This window comes from Lemur catta, chromosome 8, assembly GCF_020740605.2.
Source record: "Lemur catta isolate mLemCat1 chromosome 8, mLemCat1.pri, whole genome shotgun sequence".
Lineage (NCBI taxonomy): Eukaryota > Metazoa > Chordata > Mammalia > Primates > Lemuridae > Lemur > Lemur catta.
Window position 1 is genome coordinate 92,629,614 of NC_059135.1, and position 16,593 is coordinate 92,646,206.

At 48.1% G+C, this 16,593-nt stretch overlaps 1 protein-coding gene across 3 annotated transcripts in view; it reads right to left on the bottom strand.

Annotated features, from left to right (window-relative positions):
• The window catches only part of SCTR (secretin receptor), a 75,569-nt gene that overhangs the window by 6,634 nt on the left and 52,342 nt on the right, over positions 1–16,593 (bottom strand). For 2 of the 3 annotated variants that reach the window (XM_045559145.1, XM_045559146.1), the window contains 5 exons: positions 15,794–15,926; positions 13,521–13,674; positions 7,067–7,127; positions 5,866–5,935; positions 2,113–2,204 (listed from right to left, as the gene is read on the bottom strand). In XM_045559145.1, coding sequence (XP_045415101.1) covers positions 2,113–2,204; positions 5,866–5,935; positions 7,067–7,127; positions 13,521–13,674; positions 15,794–15,926 — 510 coding nt within the window. The remainder of the gene's footprint in view (positions 1–2,112; positions 2,205–5,865; positions 5,936–7,066; positions 7,128–13,520; positions 13,675–15,793; positions 15,927–16,593) is intronic. The other variant, XM_045559147.1, reaches the window with a different exon arrangement.

The following is a 16,593-nucleotide window of genomic DNA, read 5'->3' on the forward strand; positions in this document are numbered from 1 at the left end:
CTGCCGCCTCCTGCTCAGCCGCCCTCCTGCCCCCTCCCCTCCCCACAGCCACTCGGCTTTGCCACTCCCCGGCTCCAACAGATTGCTGAGGCTTGGCAACAGTGTCCCCAAAGATTTCTGTTTTCACTTTTTATTTTGGAAAATTTCTAACTCTCACGTACCCATCTCCTGGATATAACACTTATCAACTCATGGCCAATCCCAGAACTTTCTGATCATATATCTCTATCAGTAAAAAAAAAAAAAAATCAGCACCCACCTGAATAACTTGATTTATTTATAAGTGTACTTCACTACTGCCACTCTGTGTCTAACACCATATGAGCAAAGCTGCCTTTCCTGTTTGTTAGATAGTAAATATCTATAAGGAGAAGGTCTTGTGTTTTCTCCCACATTAGGGTTGCCAAATTTAGCAAATGAAAAGCATAGGATGCCCAGTTAAATTTGAGTTTCAGATAAACAATGGAAACTTTTGGGGAGTATAAGCACAAGAAAACTATTTGTTGTTTATCCAAATGTCAGTGTAACTGGGCATCCTGTGTTTCATTTGGCAACTACATCCTGGACCCCTAGCTCCACCCAACGTTGGAGCCTGTGTCTGGAGAGACGTGGAAGGAAATCTGTCGCCACGTAATCTGGGCCACTGCCAGGCTCTCGGATTCAAAACACCGTGGGAAAAGCCTCTATTGGACACTCATTTGTCTTTAGCATTTGTTATGGGCTGAATTGTGCCCTGCCCCACAATTTCATATGTTGAAGCCTTAACCCCCAGTATCTCAGAACGTGACTGGATTTGGAGGTAGGGTCTTTAAAGAGGTGGCTAAGTAAAATGAGGCCTCTAGGGTGGGCTCTGTGAACTAAAATAAAATCTTAAGGCTCACCCCCAGAACCCCGTCCCCTCTCGGCCAAGGGGATATCCTAAAACTGAATTGTCTGCCAGGAGGAGGGAGGTCAGACAAGCCTCATCATGCCCCCTCCCTTATTGGAGACATCCTTTGTGACTCATTGACAGGCCTAAGGCTATGCAAGGCAAACCTGCAGGTCCTCAATTTACACAACAAATATATGTCTGGCGGTTTGTCTCTGATTAGCCGACTTCCTTATCTTAAAACATTCCAAGCCTTTAGACAAAAGCTTCATGTCTTTAACCAATTATAAGTCAAAGAGTCTTTAAACCCACCTATAAGCTGTAAGGCCCCCACTTTGAGTTAGCCCACCTTTTGGAGCCAAACCTATGGACGCCTTCCATGTATTGCATGCATTGATTTATGACTTTACCAGTAACCGCTGTCTCCCTGAAATGTATAAAACCAAACTGTAACCCAGCCACAGCGAGTCTGCTTGCTCAAGGCTTCTTGGGTGTGGCTCCAGGCCACAGTCCTCAAATTTGGCTCAGAATAAACCTCTTTAAATTATTTTACAGAGTTTGGCTACTTTTCCATTGACAGCTCTAATCTAATCAGCTGGTGTCCTGTGAAGAGGAATTTGGACACACAGAGAGGCACCAGGGACGCCCATACACAGAGGAAAGGCCACAGGAGGACACAGTGAGAACGGGACCATCTGCAAGGCCAAGGAGAGAGGCTTCAGAAGAAACCAAACCTGTCGACACCTCGGTCTTGGGCTTCTGGCCTCCAGAACTGTGAGAAAAATGCCTATTGTTTAAGCCACCCAGTCTGCCGCATTTGTTATAGCAGCCCTAGCAAACTGGCACATCTCTCTTTAACATCTTACGGGTTTTAAATATTTCTGGATCACACATCTCCTTAAAAAGCTAAGGTCATTCTCCCCCGAAAAATACACATATATAGTACCTACACATCGTCTGAATTTGGGTCCCTGAAGCCTACTCTCAGATTCACTAGCCTTGCCCCCAGGGTAAGATCTCTGCTTCCAGGCTTCCAGCCTGGGAGTTCTTAATTCCCCCCCTCAAGTAGTGTCTTAGGCTTCACAATCAGACCCGTTCCCCCAACCTGCCCCCATTTTCTTGGAACTGGGTCCACGGCTTTCCTTTCTCCTCCATCTCCAACAGCTAGCACCAGTTGAGTAAACAGTAGGTGCTCAGTAAATGCTTGTTGCCTGAGCATGCCTAGGTCTTTGGGCTCCACTTACTTATAATGGTTCACTTCATTTCCTCTTGTTTCTTGGGTTCTAAGTTTTCTCATCAGAATTCTTAGAATGTTTATAAAAAGGATGAAATTAATCTGCAAAACATAAGGCAGAGGTGGGGCTGAAGGTGCCTTGCCCTCCCAGCCATCTCTCCTGGCCCTGTCCCCTGGACCTGAGGGCAGAGAAGGCATTGCAGACACCACAGCCAGGAAGGCACATCACTGCTGCCCACCTGTGCCCCCCGGAGTCCTGGTGAAACGAACTGTCCGGAGTCCACACTCCCTCCCATCCCTGGGCACTCTCAGGTCTGCTCCGTGGCAGGGCAGAGCACTCAGACTTGCAGCGTGTTGGAATTCCCTGGGGGATCTTGTTAAAATGCACGTCTGGGGAGGGTGTGAGAGGCTGAGATTCTGTTTTTCGTTTTGTTTCGGTTTTGAGACAGGGTCTAGAGCTGTTGCCCAGGCTAGAGTGTTGTGGTGTCATCACGGCTCACTGCAACCTCACACTCCTGGGCCTTCTGCCTCAGCCTCCTGAGTAGCTGGGACTACAGGTGTGTGCCACAGCACTGGCTAATTTTTCTATTTTTAGTAGAGATGGGGTCTCACTCTTGCTCAGGTTGGTCTCGAATTCCTGAGCTCAAGCGATCCTCCCGCCTAGGCCTCCCAAAGTACTGGGATTACAGGCGGGAGCCACTGCGCTGGGCCAGACTCTGCATTTCTAACAAGTTCCCAGGTAGTGCCAGAGCTGATCAGCTTTGCATCAGTGGTTCTCAAAGTTTAGGGAACAGTTTGCTGAGCGCCTACAGGTTATGGCTCAGTAAGGCTGGCCTGGGGGGCCAAGAATTGGCATTTTTAACAAGCTCCCAGGTGATGCTAACACTGCTAGGGACCAGTTTGTAGCTCAATCGCCAGCTCCAGGAAGCCACCTTTGATTACCTGCCTTTCCTGATTCATTGCATTTATTGTGTAAGAGCACTTAACACATTGACTGCCGCACTAGAAAAATAATTTTTTTTTCCTTGGGGCCGTGGTGTTTTATTACGAAAATTGAATGAAAAATTCAAAAACAAAATGATCCTTTCTAACTTAATGAAAAATCTGTAATTTTTTTATTGTTTTCTGTGTATGAGTTATATGCAACTTGAAAACTAGTTCTTGGGGCTCCCAAGGTGAAGAGACGTGTGAGTTACATATGCTTCATGAGGCCCTGGGCTCAAAACTAGCGTGAGTTAAATACAACTCACGTGTTAAAATATCTTAAAGGGACCAAATACATGCATCTGTCAAATACGTGTGTGCCCACTTATCTGCCAATTCAACCTAACTTCCTGAGGACAGGAATGCAGTCTTTTTATTTCTTTTGATGTCCCCTCCTCCCCACCCCAGCAACGTTATGGACTTGCCCACATGGCAGCATCTCTCCTCCCTCTCACCCGCCTGCTCCAGTACCGTTTTACAGAAGCAGGACAGGGATCAATGCGATCACCCAGCCCGCACCCTCATTGTTCCTAGGTTGCCTGGGGCCCGGGAGCACTGGCCCAAAGACACAGGACTAGCGGCTGTCTAGGACTCCTGGCCCAGCGGGCTTCTTGGGAAACCCTGCTTCTCAGCAACTTTTGTACTCGTCTTGCTCTGAGCTGCCTATGCATGGTGTCAACTAAGGACAACTTAATTTAATTTAGTTTGCTTTAGAGTTGTACTTAATAGGGAGCACTTGAAGGCAAAAGAAAAAAATCTTTAAGATCCGAAGAATGAGCCTATTTTTAAATAGTGGAATTCCAGGCCCCATGACAGGTTGGTGGGGAGATATGTTGCATCAGGAGTGCCCACCCAACATCCTTAATCACTAGGTAGACCACAATTCTCTGAAACCAGCCCCGGACACTGGGGCTGGGTGACCCCCGCCCCGAGCTCTCCCAGGATGAGACGTCCAAGTCCCAGAATAACAGCAGGGCTGGCTTAATTAACTAATGAGGAAATAGCTTCCTGCAGGAATATTATGCAGCCATAGCAAATCAGTTTCTCAAATAATTTCAAATGACATGGGAAAGCTCACATCTATTGCTAGGTGGGAGAAAAAAAATCGAGCTCTAATACAAAACTATATTAAGCATTTTGAAAAAGAAAAGTATGTATGCTCAAAGAAAAATATAGGAAGGAAAAGCACAACATGCTCATAACGTGTATCTAAGTGGTAGAACAATGAGTGATTTTATTGCGTTTTTAAAAATATATTTTGTATTTTGCAATTTTTTAGTGTGAATTTGATGACTTTGGGGCAAAAAAAGGTTATCATTGAATGGCTCCCTCCTCCCAACCAGTCCCAAAAGGCCCCCTAGTCAGCCAGTGGAAAAGGAGGGTCCTGCCACCCTGTCCTGTGCCCTCCCCCACCCCCACCCCAGTGAGCTGTGAAGGGCACTTTCTGTCAACTGGCTCTGCAGCCTGGGGCACCCTCTGAGCCGTGAGGGCCTTAGTTCCAGCTGTGGGGCTGATTCCACCCATGAGGTGACACCGTGTGTCCCCATGGTGAAAGGGGCGGCCTTGCAAAATTTAAGAGGAAAACATCTAATCCCATGATTTCCTAGAAATAGAGATCAATCTTATGAATCCTCTCGATAACAGGCACCCTGCTGAAGTTCTGTTTTGCACAATTTCTGAAAAGAGCTGAACAGAAGGAAAAGAGATGTCCATCTCTCTCTTTCAAAATTGCTTTGGGAATCTACTTTTACAGAGTTCCTGAGTGAACAGCAGGGTGCGAGCTTCAGGCCTCAGCCATATCTGCAGGGCAGAGATAATCCTGTCTTTAAGGAAAGGTGGGGCGGGGGAGCCAACGCTTGGATTTTGACATCCTGCTGCAGTTTCTGTTATCATCCTGCTGCCGAGAAGGAAGAAGGGAGCAGGCGCAGCAGTACCCTGTTAATTTGGCTATGGCCATAAACCTTCTTTACCCCCTAAATAAAAAGGCTGAATACCTCATTCTCTCTCCCAACATTTTCTACCTCCTTTGCTTCTGTGTTGGCCCTTTTCCACCCAAGAAAAAGTAAATAAACTTCTTTCTATCCTAATCTTTGTCTGGAGAACTCTTCCTCAAAACCCGAGTGCACTAGCTGGCACACCCTGACACAGGTGTCCCCCTCCTCCGACCGGCTATTCTTACCCACACCCACGGGCTCAGCTACAGGGCTGTCAACCCTGGTGCAGAGCAGAATCACCTGGGCACTTAAAAATAAGTCCGGTGCCCCGCCCCCTCCCCAGCACAATGACGGCCAAATGTCTGGCTATCCGTATTTTTAAAGAGCTCCCGGGTGATGCACACGGGCTGCACTTCTGCCCTGGGGCCACTACTCTGGGCCTGCGCCAGACTGCCAAGTCCCAAGGCCAGGCCTCACTCAGCTTTCCCCAGCTGCACCTGGCCTTCTCCTGTGATCCCTGCTCAGCGACTCATCCCAGGGTAACCAGAGAATGCCTAGGAAAATGACCAAGACCCACAGGTCTGAACCAGTGAGGGTGGAATTTCGGGCCGGTGGAGGCAACCGGTTTAGGACAAGGAGCTCTGCTCACCACACTTCAGCTGCTGCTCCTGGAAAAGAGCGAGGTCTGCAAACTCTTGCCTCTAGCCCACCCCCTCCCCACTCCCACCCACCGCTTGCCAACCTCCTGGCACCTGGAGGGAGCCCTGTCTGCCTGCCCTCTGCCCCTGCAGGCCAGTTCCCGTCGTTCCTGCTGACCCCCGGCTCAGGGGAGGATGGCCACTCACCAGGATGGACAGGATCACAGGCCCTCGAATGACCCACCAGATAGACGCATTGGCGTTGATGTCCCAGCACCTGTGGGAGGGACAGCCAGGCATGGTTAGGAGTGGAGGCTGGGCTGGCCAGCAGGAAATCGTTCCCTGAGGTGGCCCTTGGTATGAAGGACCCAGGCCTGTGGCCCTGCGCTGCTGCGGTGCTGTGCCCAGCACCGTTAGAACCTGCCCCTTTCCTGCCACCCAGGAGTACTGTGGGGCCCAAGGGAGTGGCCACCTGTCTCTGTGCGTGTCTGTGAGACCCCAGATCCCAAAGCTAGCTCGGCGGAATTCACTGGGGGGCACAACGACAAGTCAGCTGCTCACAGAGGCCAGGCCGATGACATCAGTGAGCGAAGTGGCTGCATGGGACCTCAGGGTCGGGGCATGTCAGGGGTGGGGGGTACTTGGCAAACTGGGGTTCAAGGCAGCCTCAGCTCTGCTGATTTTTGCTACAAGGAAAAGTGGGAAATGTTGACAGACCTTTCCATTGTTTTCTAGAGAGTCCAAATATAGAGGTTTTTTTTTTAAAAAAGTCAATTTATCCAATTAAAAAAATTTATATTGAAGCAATTATTTGGGGCTGAATTTGGACTATAAGAGACTTAGACACCTCACCTGACCTAGTCCACTCCTTTGCCTGGCTGTGTGTTTATGCCCCTGAGAGACCGACTCCCACCGCATCAGGCTGCCTGACTTCTTTCCCAGCTCTGTCAAACCTGCCACCCACGTGCCTACTTCCAGGTGAGTCCCTGGGGCTTACCTCCACCCTCAGAGCCTGACTTCTTTAGATCCTGGCTCTGCAGGGCTCTTAAGCACCCGGGGCTGGGGAGGCGTCTAGGAGGGAGATCCCAGGAGGAGGGAAAAGCTGCGTGAGCCTTCTCTGCAGAGCAACACCTGACTGATGGCTCTCGTGTGGCGCCTGACCTGTGCACAGAGCTGGCAGGTGGGCAAGAAGACTGGGAGGCCCCGGAGGGTGCAGGCGTGGCCAAGGCCGAGAGGGCAGCCCGTCTGGAAACTCATGCCCGGGGAGCGATGGGCGTTACTCCAGAGAGCTCTTCTGTGGCCCCTAATGTGAAAAACAGGCCTTTCCCACGTAGCTCCAAAGAAGTATCTATGCCGTTTGAAAAACTGGGCAAATACGCTCTTATTACCTCTCCTTCCGATAGCTTACCCAACATCTTCCAGAAGGAGCCTGGTGATAGCCCACGAAGCAACAAAAATGGCTGGAGAACCTGAGGATTAAAAATAAAGGGAAGGGCAAAGGAGAGAGGACTCAGTTTCCAACACATGGATGAGAAGCAAAATGATCGGTTACCCTGTCCGGGTACTGAGCAGCAGTCAAGATTTGGTTTCCATGGAAACTCCTTTGCCACCCTATGTAAATGTGTAGTCACATGCTTCAAGAGTGTCAGGTATGTCCTGGGAACTGAGGCAGGATCGGACGGATCCCAAAGGCCACTTGGGGTTTGAGGTCTCCTGGGAGCCTGGGCCAGACTCCAGGGGACCTCAGCAGAGGAGGGGACTGGGACCCCTGGGCAGGCTCGTGGAGCCCGTGGAGGCAGCTGGTGGAGCTTCTTCATGAGCTAGGATCTGCCTGATGGTGCGGGCAGTGTGGGGGGTGAACACAGGTCGTGGTAGAAGCATAAATATTACACAAATATTGGTTTGTAAAAAGCTTGGCCATTTAACTGGTAACGTAAGCTGTCACTATCATATTAAACAAAAATACACTTTGGACTAGAGAAGAGAAAGTACATGAGAATTTAGAAGACAAAATACATTTCCTGACTGCTGGCTAGACACAGCAAACTGAACTTATACATTTATCTCTATTTGCCCCTGAAGCCCCTCCAAAATAATAGTAAGGAAATGGAAATGGTACAAGCCCATAAGCACAAAGACTGGGAAGGAAGGGCAGAGTGGACAGAGATGTCAACACATTTAGGAACAAGGAAAGCCGGCAGAGCACGTGGTGGGGGGGTAGAAAGCTGACACTGAAGTGTGCCTGGGGCAATGCTGCGAGAGCGGGGGTAGGGCTTGCACAGCAGGGTGGTTTGGAGGTCTGGATATAACACAGGTAACCACCCCAGGTGGCCAACACGAGGCCAAACAGTTACATGTGAATCCCTGACGGCTTATTCTCTGGAGAAACTGAGCCCAGGAGACCTGGGGCTCCAGCCAGCAGAGGGCGGGAGGGGCGCTTTGCTGAACAGGAGAATGAAGTGATGGTCTCCACCTGTGCCGCCCAGCATGGGGACCACTCGCCACTGGCTGGTCCCAACTGAACTTCGCTGTGAGTGGAAGCTACATGCCAGATTTTGAACACTTAGTACGAATAAAAAAATATAGAATATGTCACTAATAACTTTCATATTAATTACACAGAGAAGTAGTACTATTTGGGTTATGCTGGGTTAAATTGAATACATTATTGCAACCAATATCACCTGGGTTTCTTTACTGTGTTTACTGTGGCTACTATTAATGGAAAATTTAAAGCTATATGTGTGGTTCAGATCGCACTTTTAATGGACATATTCATCTATAGGCTGAATGGTAAAAGCCGGGTTCTTGGGCCACTTAGTTTTCAGACCTCTAGCAGCCAGCTTTCTACCCGCCCCCCACCCAGGCAGCAGACTAAGGATTCCTTCCTAGAGGAAATGAGCAGGCTGGGACAAAGGGCCTATAGATAGCAGTGCTGGGGACACCCTCAACACAGTGGCCACTTCCACCTCAGTCTCTCTCAAGAGCGAAAAGCTCCCCCTCCCCCAAGCCTGCAGTTGGCTCTGATGTGATTCATTCTTAAATAGGAACAGACAGCCGAGGTCACTGACATCTTATTACATAAAAGACAAAAACCAAAACAATCAGAGAAAAGGAACTTAGAGGAAACAGACCATACAGGGAGCAGAAGGGACTTGAGCAAAACAACCCTAAGGAATATCATCAGACAGATAAGAGAAGAGATTGCATCTATAAGACACAACAGGATGTTGTCAACAGGGAGCATTCAGAGGACAAGAAAGAGGGCTTAGAAATTGAATATATGATAACCAAAATTCAAAATGCAATAGATGGGTTAGAAGATAAAGACTAGAAGCAGAACAAAAGACAGTGGACTAAAAAGCAGGAGAAAAGAAATCAGAAAATGAGAGGTTGATTTCATGATGTGCCCCATCTGAATAAAAGGAGTTTCAGAAAAGAGTTTAGAAACCAGAGGGAAAGAAATGATCAAATATATAATGTAAGAACATTTTCAAGAAATGAAGGACCTGAGTTTCCAGATCAAAAGGCCACCATGTGCCAGCAAAATGGATGAAAAGAGACCTGCATCAGAGCACATCCATATTACATTTCAAAATACAGAGAGAAGGTCTTGCAGCTTATGTAGAGAGAAGTGAGTAAAGAGGTTCAGGAAGCAAAATGGCATGACGCTCCCCATAACACCAGATGCCAAAACACAAGACCGTCAAAATTCTGGGGGAAAATGATTTTTCAACCTGTTCTATAGCCAACAAAACAACAAATTAGGTGTGAAAGTTGAACAAAGAGATTTTCAGATATGCAATACAAAAAACATTCCTTCCAGGTACTCTTTGTTAGACAGATACTGGAGGATGTGCTCCAACACAACTAGAGAGTAAACCAAAGAGAAGGAGACAAGAAAGAAAGGAAACAGGATTTGCAAAAGAAAGTGAAAGGAATTCTCAGCATGAAGGGAGCTGAACAAGTATAGAGAACAACTAGCCCAAATCAAACAAGAAGATAGAAAGCTCTAGAAAGAACACTGGCAGATATAATAGGTTGAATAGTGTAGCCCTGCAAATTCATGTCTACCCAGAACCTCAGAATAGGTTTTTGCAGATCTAATTGTTAAGATGAAGCCACACTGGATTGGGGGGGTCCTTACTCCAAAAACAGCTGGCATCCTTATAAGAAGACCATAATAGACTGGGCCAGGAGACACAGACGAAGGAGTCCAAGTAAAGACACAGGCAGAAATGGGAGTGATGTGGCTACAAGCTGAGAAATGCCAAGCACTGCCAGCCACCAGCAGAAACTGGGAGACTGACAGGGAACAGGTTCTCCTCCAAGGCCTCCAGAAGGATCCAACCCTGTCAACCCCTTGATTTCAGACTTCTGGCCTCCAGAACCGTAGGAAAATACACTTCTGTTGTTTTAAGCCAAGTTTGTGGCAATTTGTTAAGGCAGCGTTAGGAAACTAATACAGCAGGAAAGGAAGAAACTAATAGGAACTGACAGATTTCGTACTGCATTTGATGATTTGGAAAATAGCACTGGTGGGTTTTCCAGAGAACTCAGGAGAGTGAATGAGAGCAATATATATAAAACAATAAATAAATGAAAAATGATTCCAGGAAAAATGAATAGTTAAATAAGATTGGATGTAAAATCATTATATGCCACTTGGCTCAGTAGTAAGCAATATTTACATAGATATAATAATGTATACACTAAATATGATTTCACCAAAAATTGTGAGAAACTGTACTGGAAACCAGAAATAGTGGATGAAAAATTTTATATCCTTATTTTCCATCATAAAGAGCCAACAACTAATGCTTCAAACAGACACATCAAGGAATAGAAGTATATTGTTTAGAAATACATGAGTGGGCTTAGGAGGAGCAGCTACAAGAGTTGCAGGGCCTGACCCCCGGGGAGCAGAGCTCAGAAACAGCAGTGGAGGCAGGAGCTGCTTATGTTCCTTATAAACCTTATAGTCCTATTTAATTCTTTAAACCAACTACAAATATGACTCTGTAAAAATAACAATTTAAAAAATGTCTTGCCTCAATTCTGGGTGCTTTGGGAAAAGAACATGGATTTTGAGGGGCACCTGTTCATTGCCTTCCATCTGTACTGGCAACTTGGCTGGAAAGTTTGAAAAACTGATAATGTTTTAAGTCGGTGGTTCTCAGTGTGATCCCTGGACCAGCATCACCTGGGAACTTGTTAGAAATGCAGAGTCTAGGGCCCCCCCTAGACCCACTGACTCAGGGACTCTGGGCATGGGGCCCAGCAAGATGCAAAGTGGTCAGAAACACCCGTCCAAGTTCACTCGCTGAGGGGGAACCTGGTTAATCCCCTGTACAAGCCAGAGCTATCATTCTTTTCTGGGCATAAAGCAAAAGCTTTGGATAAGCATCAAAAGTCTTGAAAGAGTTCACTCCTTTTGATTCAGTAATCTGAATTCTGGGATTCTGTATTACATACAGAAAAACCTTTGCCCATAAAAGTACTCATCACCGTGCTATTTATAAAAGTGAAAAATTGGAAACAATCTAAATGTCGAAACAATAGGTATCTGGTTAAATATATCTACATGGTGATTAAAAATGTGAAAGATTTGAAATAATACAGAACACGCTTATGTGTTAATGGAAAGAAGCAAAATTCCAAATTCTACACACGGAATAACCACAACTATATGGGGAAAAACTGTGGGTAGACACAAAGCCTGGAAAGAAATCCCAGAAAAAGTTCACTATATGGGACTAGAGTAATTTTTTTTTTCTACTTAAAAAGCAATTATTTTTGCAAAGTTTTACAATGGATATGTACCCATTTAGGCAACCTAATACAAATTGAGGCTGGGACCATCACCTTTGCATGAGAAAGGCTTCTCAGGATGGCTGGAGGGGCCTCAGGCCTCCCAGGGCTCTTTCAGGGTCTCTTTGGGGCCTGGCAGGCAGAAAGGCCAGGAGGAAAGGAATCACTGCTGCTTTATGTGCTACTCAATCCTCAGCACCCAGCACAGGGCCTGGCATATAGTAGAGGCTCAGTAAATATTTGAGAAAGAAAGGAAGGCTCTCATTATTTCATTCCAACCTCTTAAAAACCTGTGGCAGAGATATTCTCAAAGTGCAATTTTATCTCCCCATTAGACTACAAATTCTTTAGGTAATGGAACTGGTATATATATATAGAGAGAGAGAATAATCTCTGAATACAGAGAAGTGCTCAAAGAATGTTAAATCAATTACAATCCTGATATTATAGGTGGGGAAACTGTCCATGTTTATACAGCTAAATCCTGGTAGATCTGAGATTTAAAGTTCAGTGAGTTGGGCTCCAAACTGAGTACTTGTTCTGGCAGAGTCAGTTGTATAAGGCAAGTCCCTGGTCCTTGGGTGCTCTGGGACTGCTGGCCTCTGCAAACATCTGCACAACCCTACAAGCTCCTCCTGGCTGAAGGTCATGTGCTAACCAGGCTGCCAAGATCCAGAAGCAGGGGGTCTCAGTAAGCTCTGCCAGCTCTGGCAGCTTCCCTGATGAGGAGACAGGGCCCTTGCACGTAAGGATTTAGACAAGCAGAAAAGGCAGTGGAGGGCATCCTGGCAGGGACACCTCTTAATTAAAGGCACCAAGAAGAAACTAAAGGAAGCTAATGGCTGGCACATGACTATCACTGTAAGCCTGTGAGTTACTCATAGGAACCTAGCTCTCTGTGTAGAACCAGTGGGTAACTTACATTTGTTTATCAGATGAACAATGGATGGATGGATGGAGGAATGGGTGGATGGGTGGGTGGCTGGGTGGATGGCTGTTTGTTAATGGCAGGATAAAAGTTAATGGGCTTTGGAAACAGACAGGCCTTGGTTTGAGTCCTGGGTCTGCCCTTGTCTACGGTGTGAGTTGAGCATGTTCTGTCACATCTCTGAGCCGAGGTCTCTGAGAGGCCTCTGGAGGCTGTTGTGATGATTAAATGATATGTGTGAAGTATGGAACCCAGTGCCCAGCACACAGTAAGCGCTCAGGAAAGGGGGGTTGTTATCATCTTCAGTGACCAGAAAGGAAAGGAAGAGATGGATTGGGGGCCTGCAGTTGGCCGTCTTACCGTCATTTCCCCTCTTTCCTGGAAACTGAGTTCTGAATTCTCCTTGAAAAGCCATGCGGTTTGAATAGCTTAATCCAATCAGCATATTTTTTACTCCTAGGCCACCGTGATTGGTTCAAGGATGTGTATGAGTTTAAGCAGTCCAATCAGAGTGAACCTCAGAATGTTTGCTCAGAACGCTGGAACACAGTCTCTTCCTTCCTCTACTGGAGCTCAGCAGCAAGGAAGCCAGTAGCAGAAGCTGCTGGCAGTTAGGCTGGGAGCACCAGCCTAACAGCAAAGCTGATGTTACAAAAGCCAAAGTGGAGACAGAAAGAAACATTGTTAAGCTGTTGGATTCAGTGCTGCCTGAAGTTGACAATCCCTGGACTTCTCAGTTACATGCACCAATTAATTTCTTTTATGTTTAAAGCCTGTCTCAGCCCAATTTTCTGACACCAGCAGTCAAAAGCATCCTGCTACGGAAAGGAAGCAAGAAAGAGGACATAGGAATGTCTGTCTCAGGACGATGAGGCAACAGTGTTGGGTGGTACCAAATTGTGAAAGGCTTTGGATGCCAGGAATTGGGGCTACATTTTAGCTATTATTTCCCATTTGACAGATAAATAAACTGAGACCAGAGGGTTAATCATCAAGCAACTTGCCTAATATTACACAAGTTAGTTAACTGTGGAGCGGGAACTAGCAGCCAAATCTTTCTGACTCTCAACTTGCTGCCCCTTCCCACAAACAACCCAGGTTCCATATCCATGGAGAAACCTACCCCACCCGAGGGCGACAAATCCCTGGAGGTACTTCCTTTCTGAGAAGAAGGAGATGATAAGGAGTGTGTGAAGGTAGAGGCCTTCCACCAGCAGCCAGGCGTAGTTGGCCATGATGCAGTACTGGAAGAAGACCATGACCAGCTTGCAGCCCACCTGGACAGAGAGAGGCAGGTGAGCCCAGGCTGGGTGACTGGCCTTCCCCCTAGTGCCCAGCCCCAAAGAAAGCAACAGGGTGTTCTGGGGAGAGGAGCCAGGCCACAGAGTGAGCCTCTGGGGTTCAAGGCCATCTCCTGTGGCCTTCCCCCATCAGCATACCAGGCCCACAGAATTCTCTAGAGAGTGGAAGTCCACAGGCCCAGTGGGTTCAGCCAAGATGGTCAACGAGCCATTGCAGGAGCAGAAAATGAGTTTGAATTCGGGAGCTGGCTGCCAGGCTAGATGAGGAACTGTGTCAGATACTGCCTACACCCCTCATTTTTCAGATGAGGAAACTGAGGCCTAGAGAGGGAAGGGGTTTCTGAGCAAAGGGTTAACAAAACCTTTCCAAGCTCAGTTTCCTTGGAAACAGATAATGAAACGATGTGCCAATTATGCTAGGAGGCAATTATGGTAAAAATGGCCCCTGACTGGTACATTGCATGAGGATTAGAGACCTCCAGATGTCCCCAAGGGTTGCTATAATGTTGAGTTTCCCCAGTGCAGTGACTCTTTCAACAGGCATGTCCCCTGCAGGGGTCCCTGGAAGCTATGCCCACGAGATTGTGGGGCATGAGGCCTCCACGCCAGCGTGGCTCCTGTACTTGTGCTGTGGTGAGTCTGCCTTCCTCACACTGAGCTGTCCCCTGAGGAGAGGACGGCTCCTGGGATGGCCCTAGGGCTGCTGCATGGACTGTGCGAGGACAGGCCTGAGGAGGAGCACCCAGTGCTGCCCAGCAGGCCACTGTGCTTCTTGCCCTACAGCTTCCCAGAGGCTCCGATTCCCAGCAAGGCCCATGGTCAGCTTGCGAGTCTGATGTTTGGTGAAACCCAAGAGGATTCCCTATTGGGCACTGCTGGACTTGCGCACTGCTGGTCAGGGATAGGGTAGGGCCAGAATCTAAGGCTCCTGACTCCCAGTTGAGTGCTCTCCTTTCATCCTGGAGATCTCCTTGAGAGACCTGGATCCTACTTGAGGGATTTCTCAGTCTGAGTCAGAAACCACGCGCACACACACACACACACACACACACACACACACAAACTAGAAACAACACAAACTGGTGTGAGTGGTGGGAAGTGGCAGGCAGGTTGGCTGAACCAATCTCAATTTTCAATCTCTTTCTCCCGTGCTTGCCTCTACTATGAGGACTGTGATAGTAAAATCGCCATCTCCCAGCTTCCTTTGCAATTAAGTGTGGTCACATGACATAATTCTAGCCAATGAGATGTAGGTAGGAGTCTCCGGGGAGGGCATCCTTTCCCAAATAGAAAGGCAAAGCCACCCAAAAGGAAAAAATCCTTCATCTTTGACCTTCTTTCTTCTTGCCTGGAACACGGACAATGAGACAGGTTGCAGCAGCCATAATGCAACCACGTGGTGTGAAGCATGAGCTCAAAGGCCTACACTGAGGATGGCAGAGCAAAAAGAGGGAAAGAGAGTGTGTCCTTCATAGCATCATGAAGCCACTATGCCTCCTCTGGCTTTTCATCTGTGGACAGCTTTTGTGGGAAACAGTCCCCATCTGTTTAAGCCACTAATGTACAGTTTCCTTTTATTTGCAGCAAAGGAATTCCCAACTGACACATGGGATGACTGAGATGAATTAAGAGTCATCTGGGCATTTGGAAGGAGGAAGGGGGTTAGATTTAATGAAACACAATTGTTTTCCTACAAACACATGCATACAGACATACAGGCACATGCTCACCCTTTTCTTTTTCCAACCAACCCCAACCTCTCTGCACTTGGTCATTTGTCTACAGCCAGGCAGGAGCAGGGAAAAGAGGGGTCTCACTGTGTATCTAATTCCCAGAGTCACTAATTCACTCCTGGACACGTGGTTGAGCAGCAACCCCCACAGCTCCCCAGTAAACTGCTGTCATACGCGACCCAGATTGTGCGTGTGTGGCCACGGGCGCTCCCTGAACCTCCTGGCCCAGCCGCTTTACCCTTGGCATTAAGTGCAGCCTCAGCAGACCTGGGGGAAGGATAACTGGGCTACTACCCTCTCCAAAGCTAGGGTGTGGAAGGCAGGCAGGTCTGGCCACACAGTGGGGCACCCAGGCTTGTTACCCTGTGGGCATCACAGTGGGCGACGTCATCCGAAGAGAAGAGCACGGCATCCTTGATGAAGTTGGACAGGGCACGCAGGATGAAGGACACGAACAGGTGCATGTGGATGTAGTTGCGCGTGCAGTGGAGCTTCCTGGAGGGAGAGAATGCAGGGCCATAGCGCCAGAGCGGGAGGGGCTGGGACCCAGCCAAGCCTGCCCACCCTCAGTGCACTGGGGAAACCAAGTCCCTGGACATCAGCTCTTTCCAGGTGACACCTGTCTGTGAACAGAACCCAAATGAGGATCTGGGCCCCCAGGTGCCTCATGCTGCAGTTAAAAAATAAATAAATAAAAGCTGGGACTGTTGGGGCAACATTATGTTCTGCCTGGACCTAGCACCGTCTCCAACTCACAGAAGTGTTTGAGGGGAGGACGGGTAACCAGAATGGGAGGGGCAAGCAGCACAGAAAGAACACGGCCGAGGGGGAAAGCAGACTCCAGCTCTGCAGTGGCTATACGACATTGAGCGAGCCTGTGCACCTCCCAGAGCCTCGGCTTCCTCCTCTCCTGTAGGGGCCAGAAGGCTGTTACTTGCTCTGCTTTTTCTGGTAGAAATAGGCTTTCTGATCGGGAACCCATTCCAGCCATGGGTGGAAACGGCTCCCCCTCCTCACTCTTGTGACAGACCTGGCCAATCAGAGCGCACCACCGCTGGCCATGGTCGTGGGCTCAGAGTTGAGCAATTGACCTAAGCCAGGCCTGTGAGAACTTCCAGGACTTTCACCGGAACAAATGGAGAAGAGACACTCTCTCTTTGCA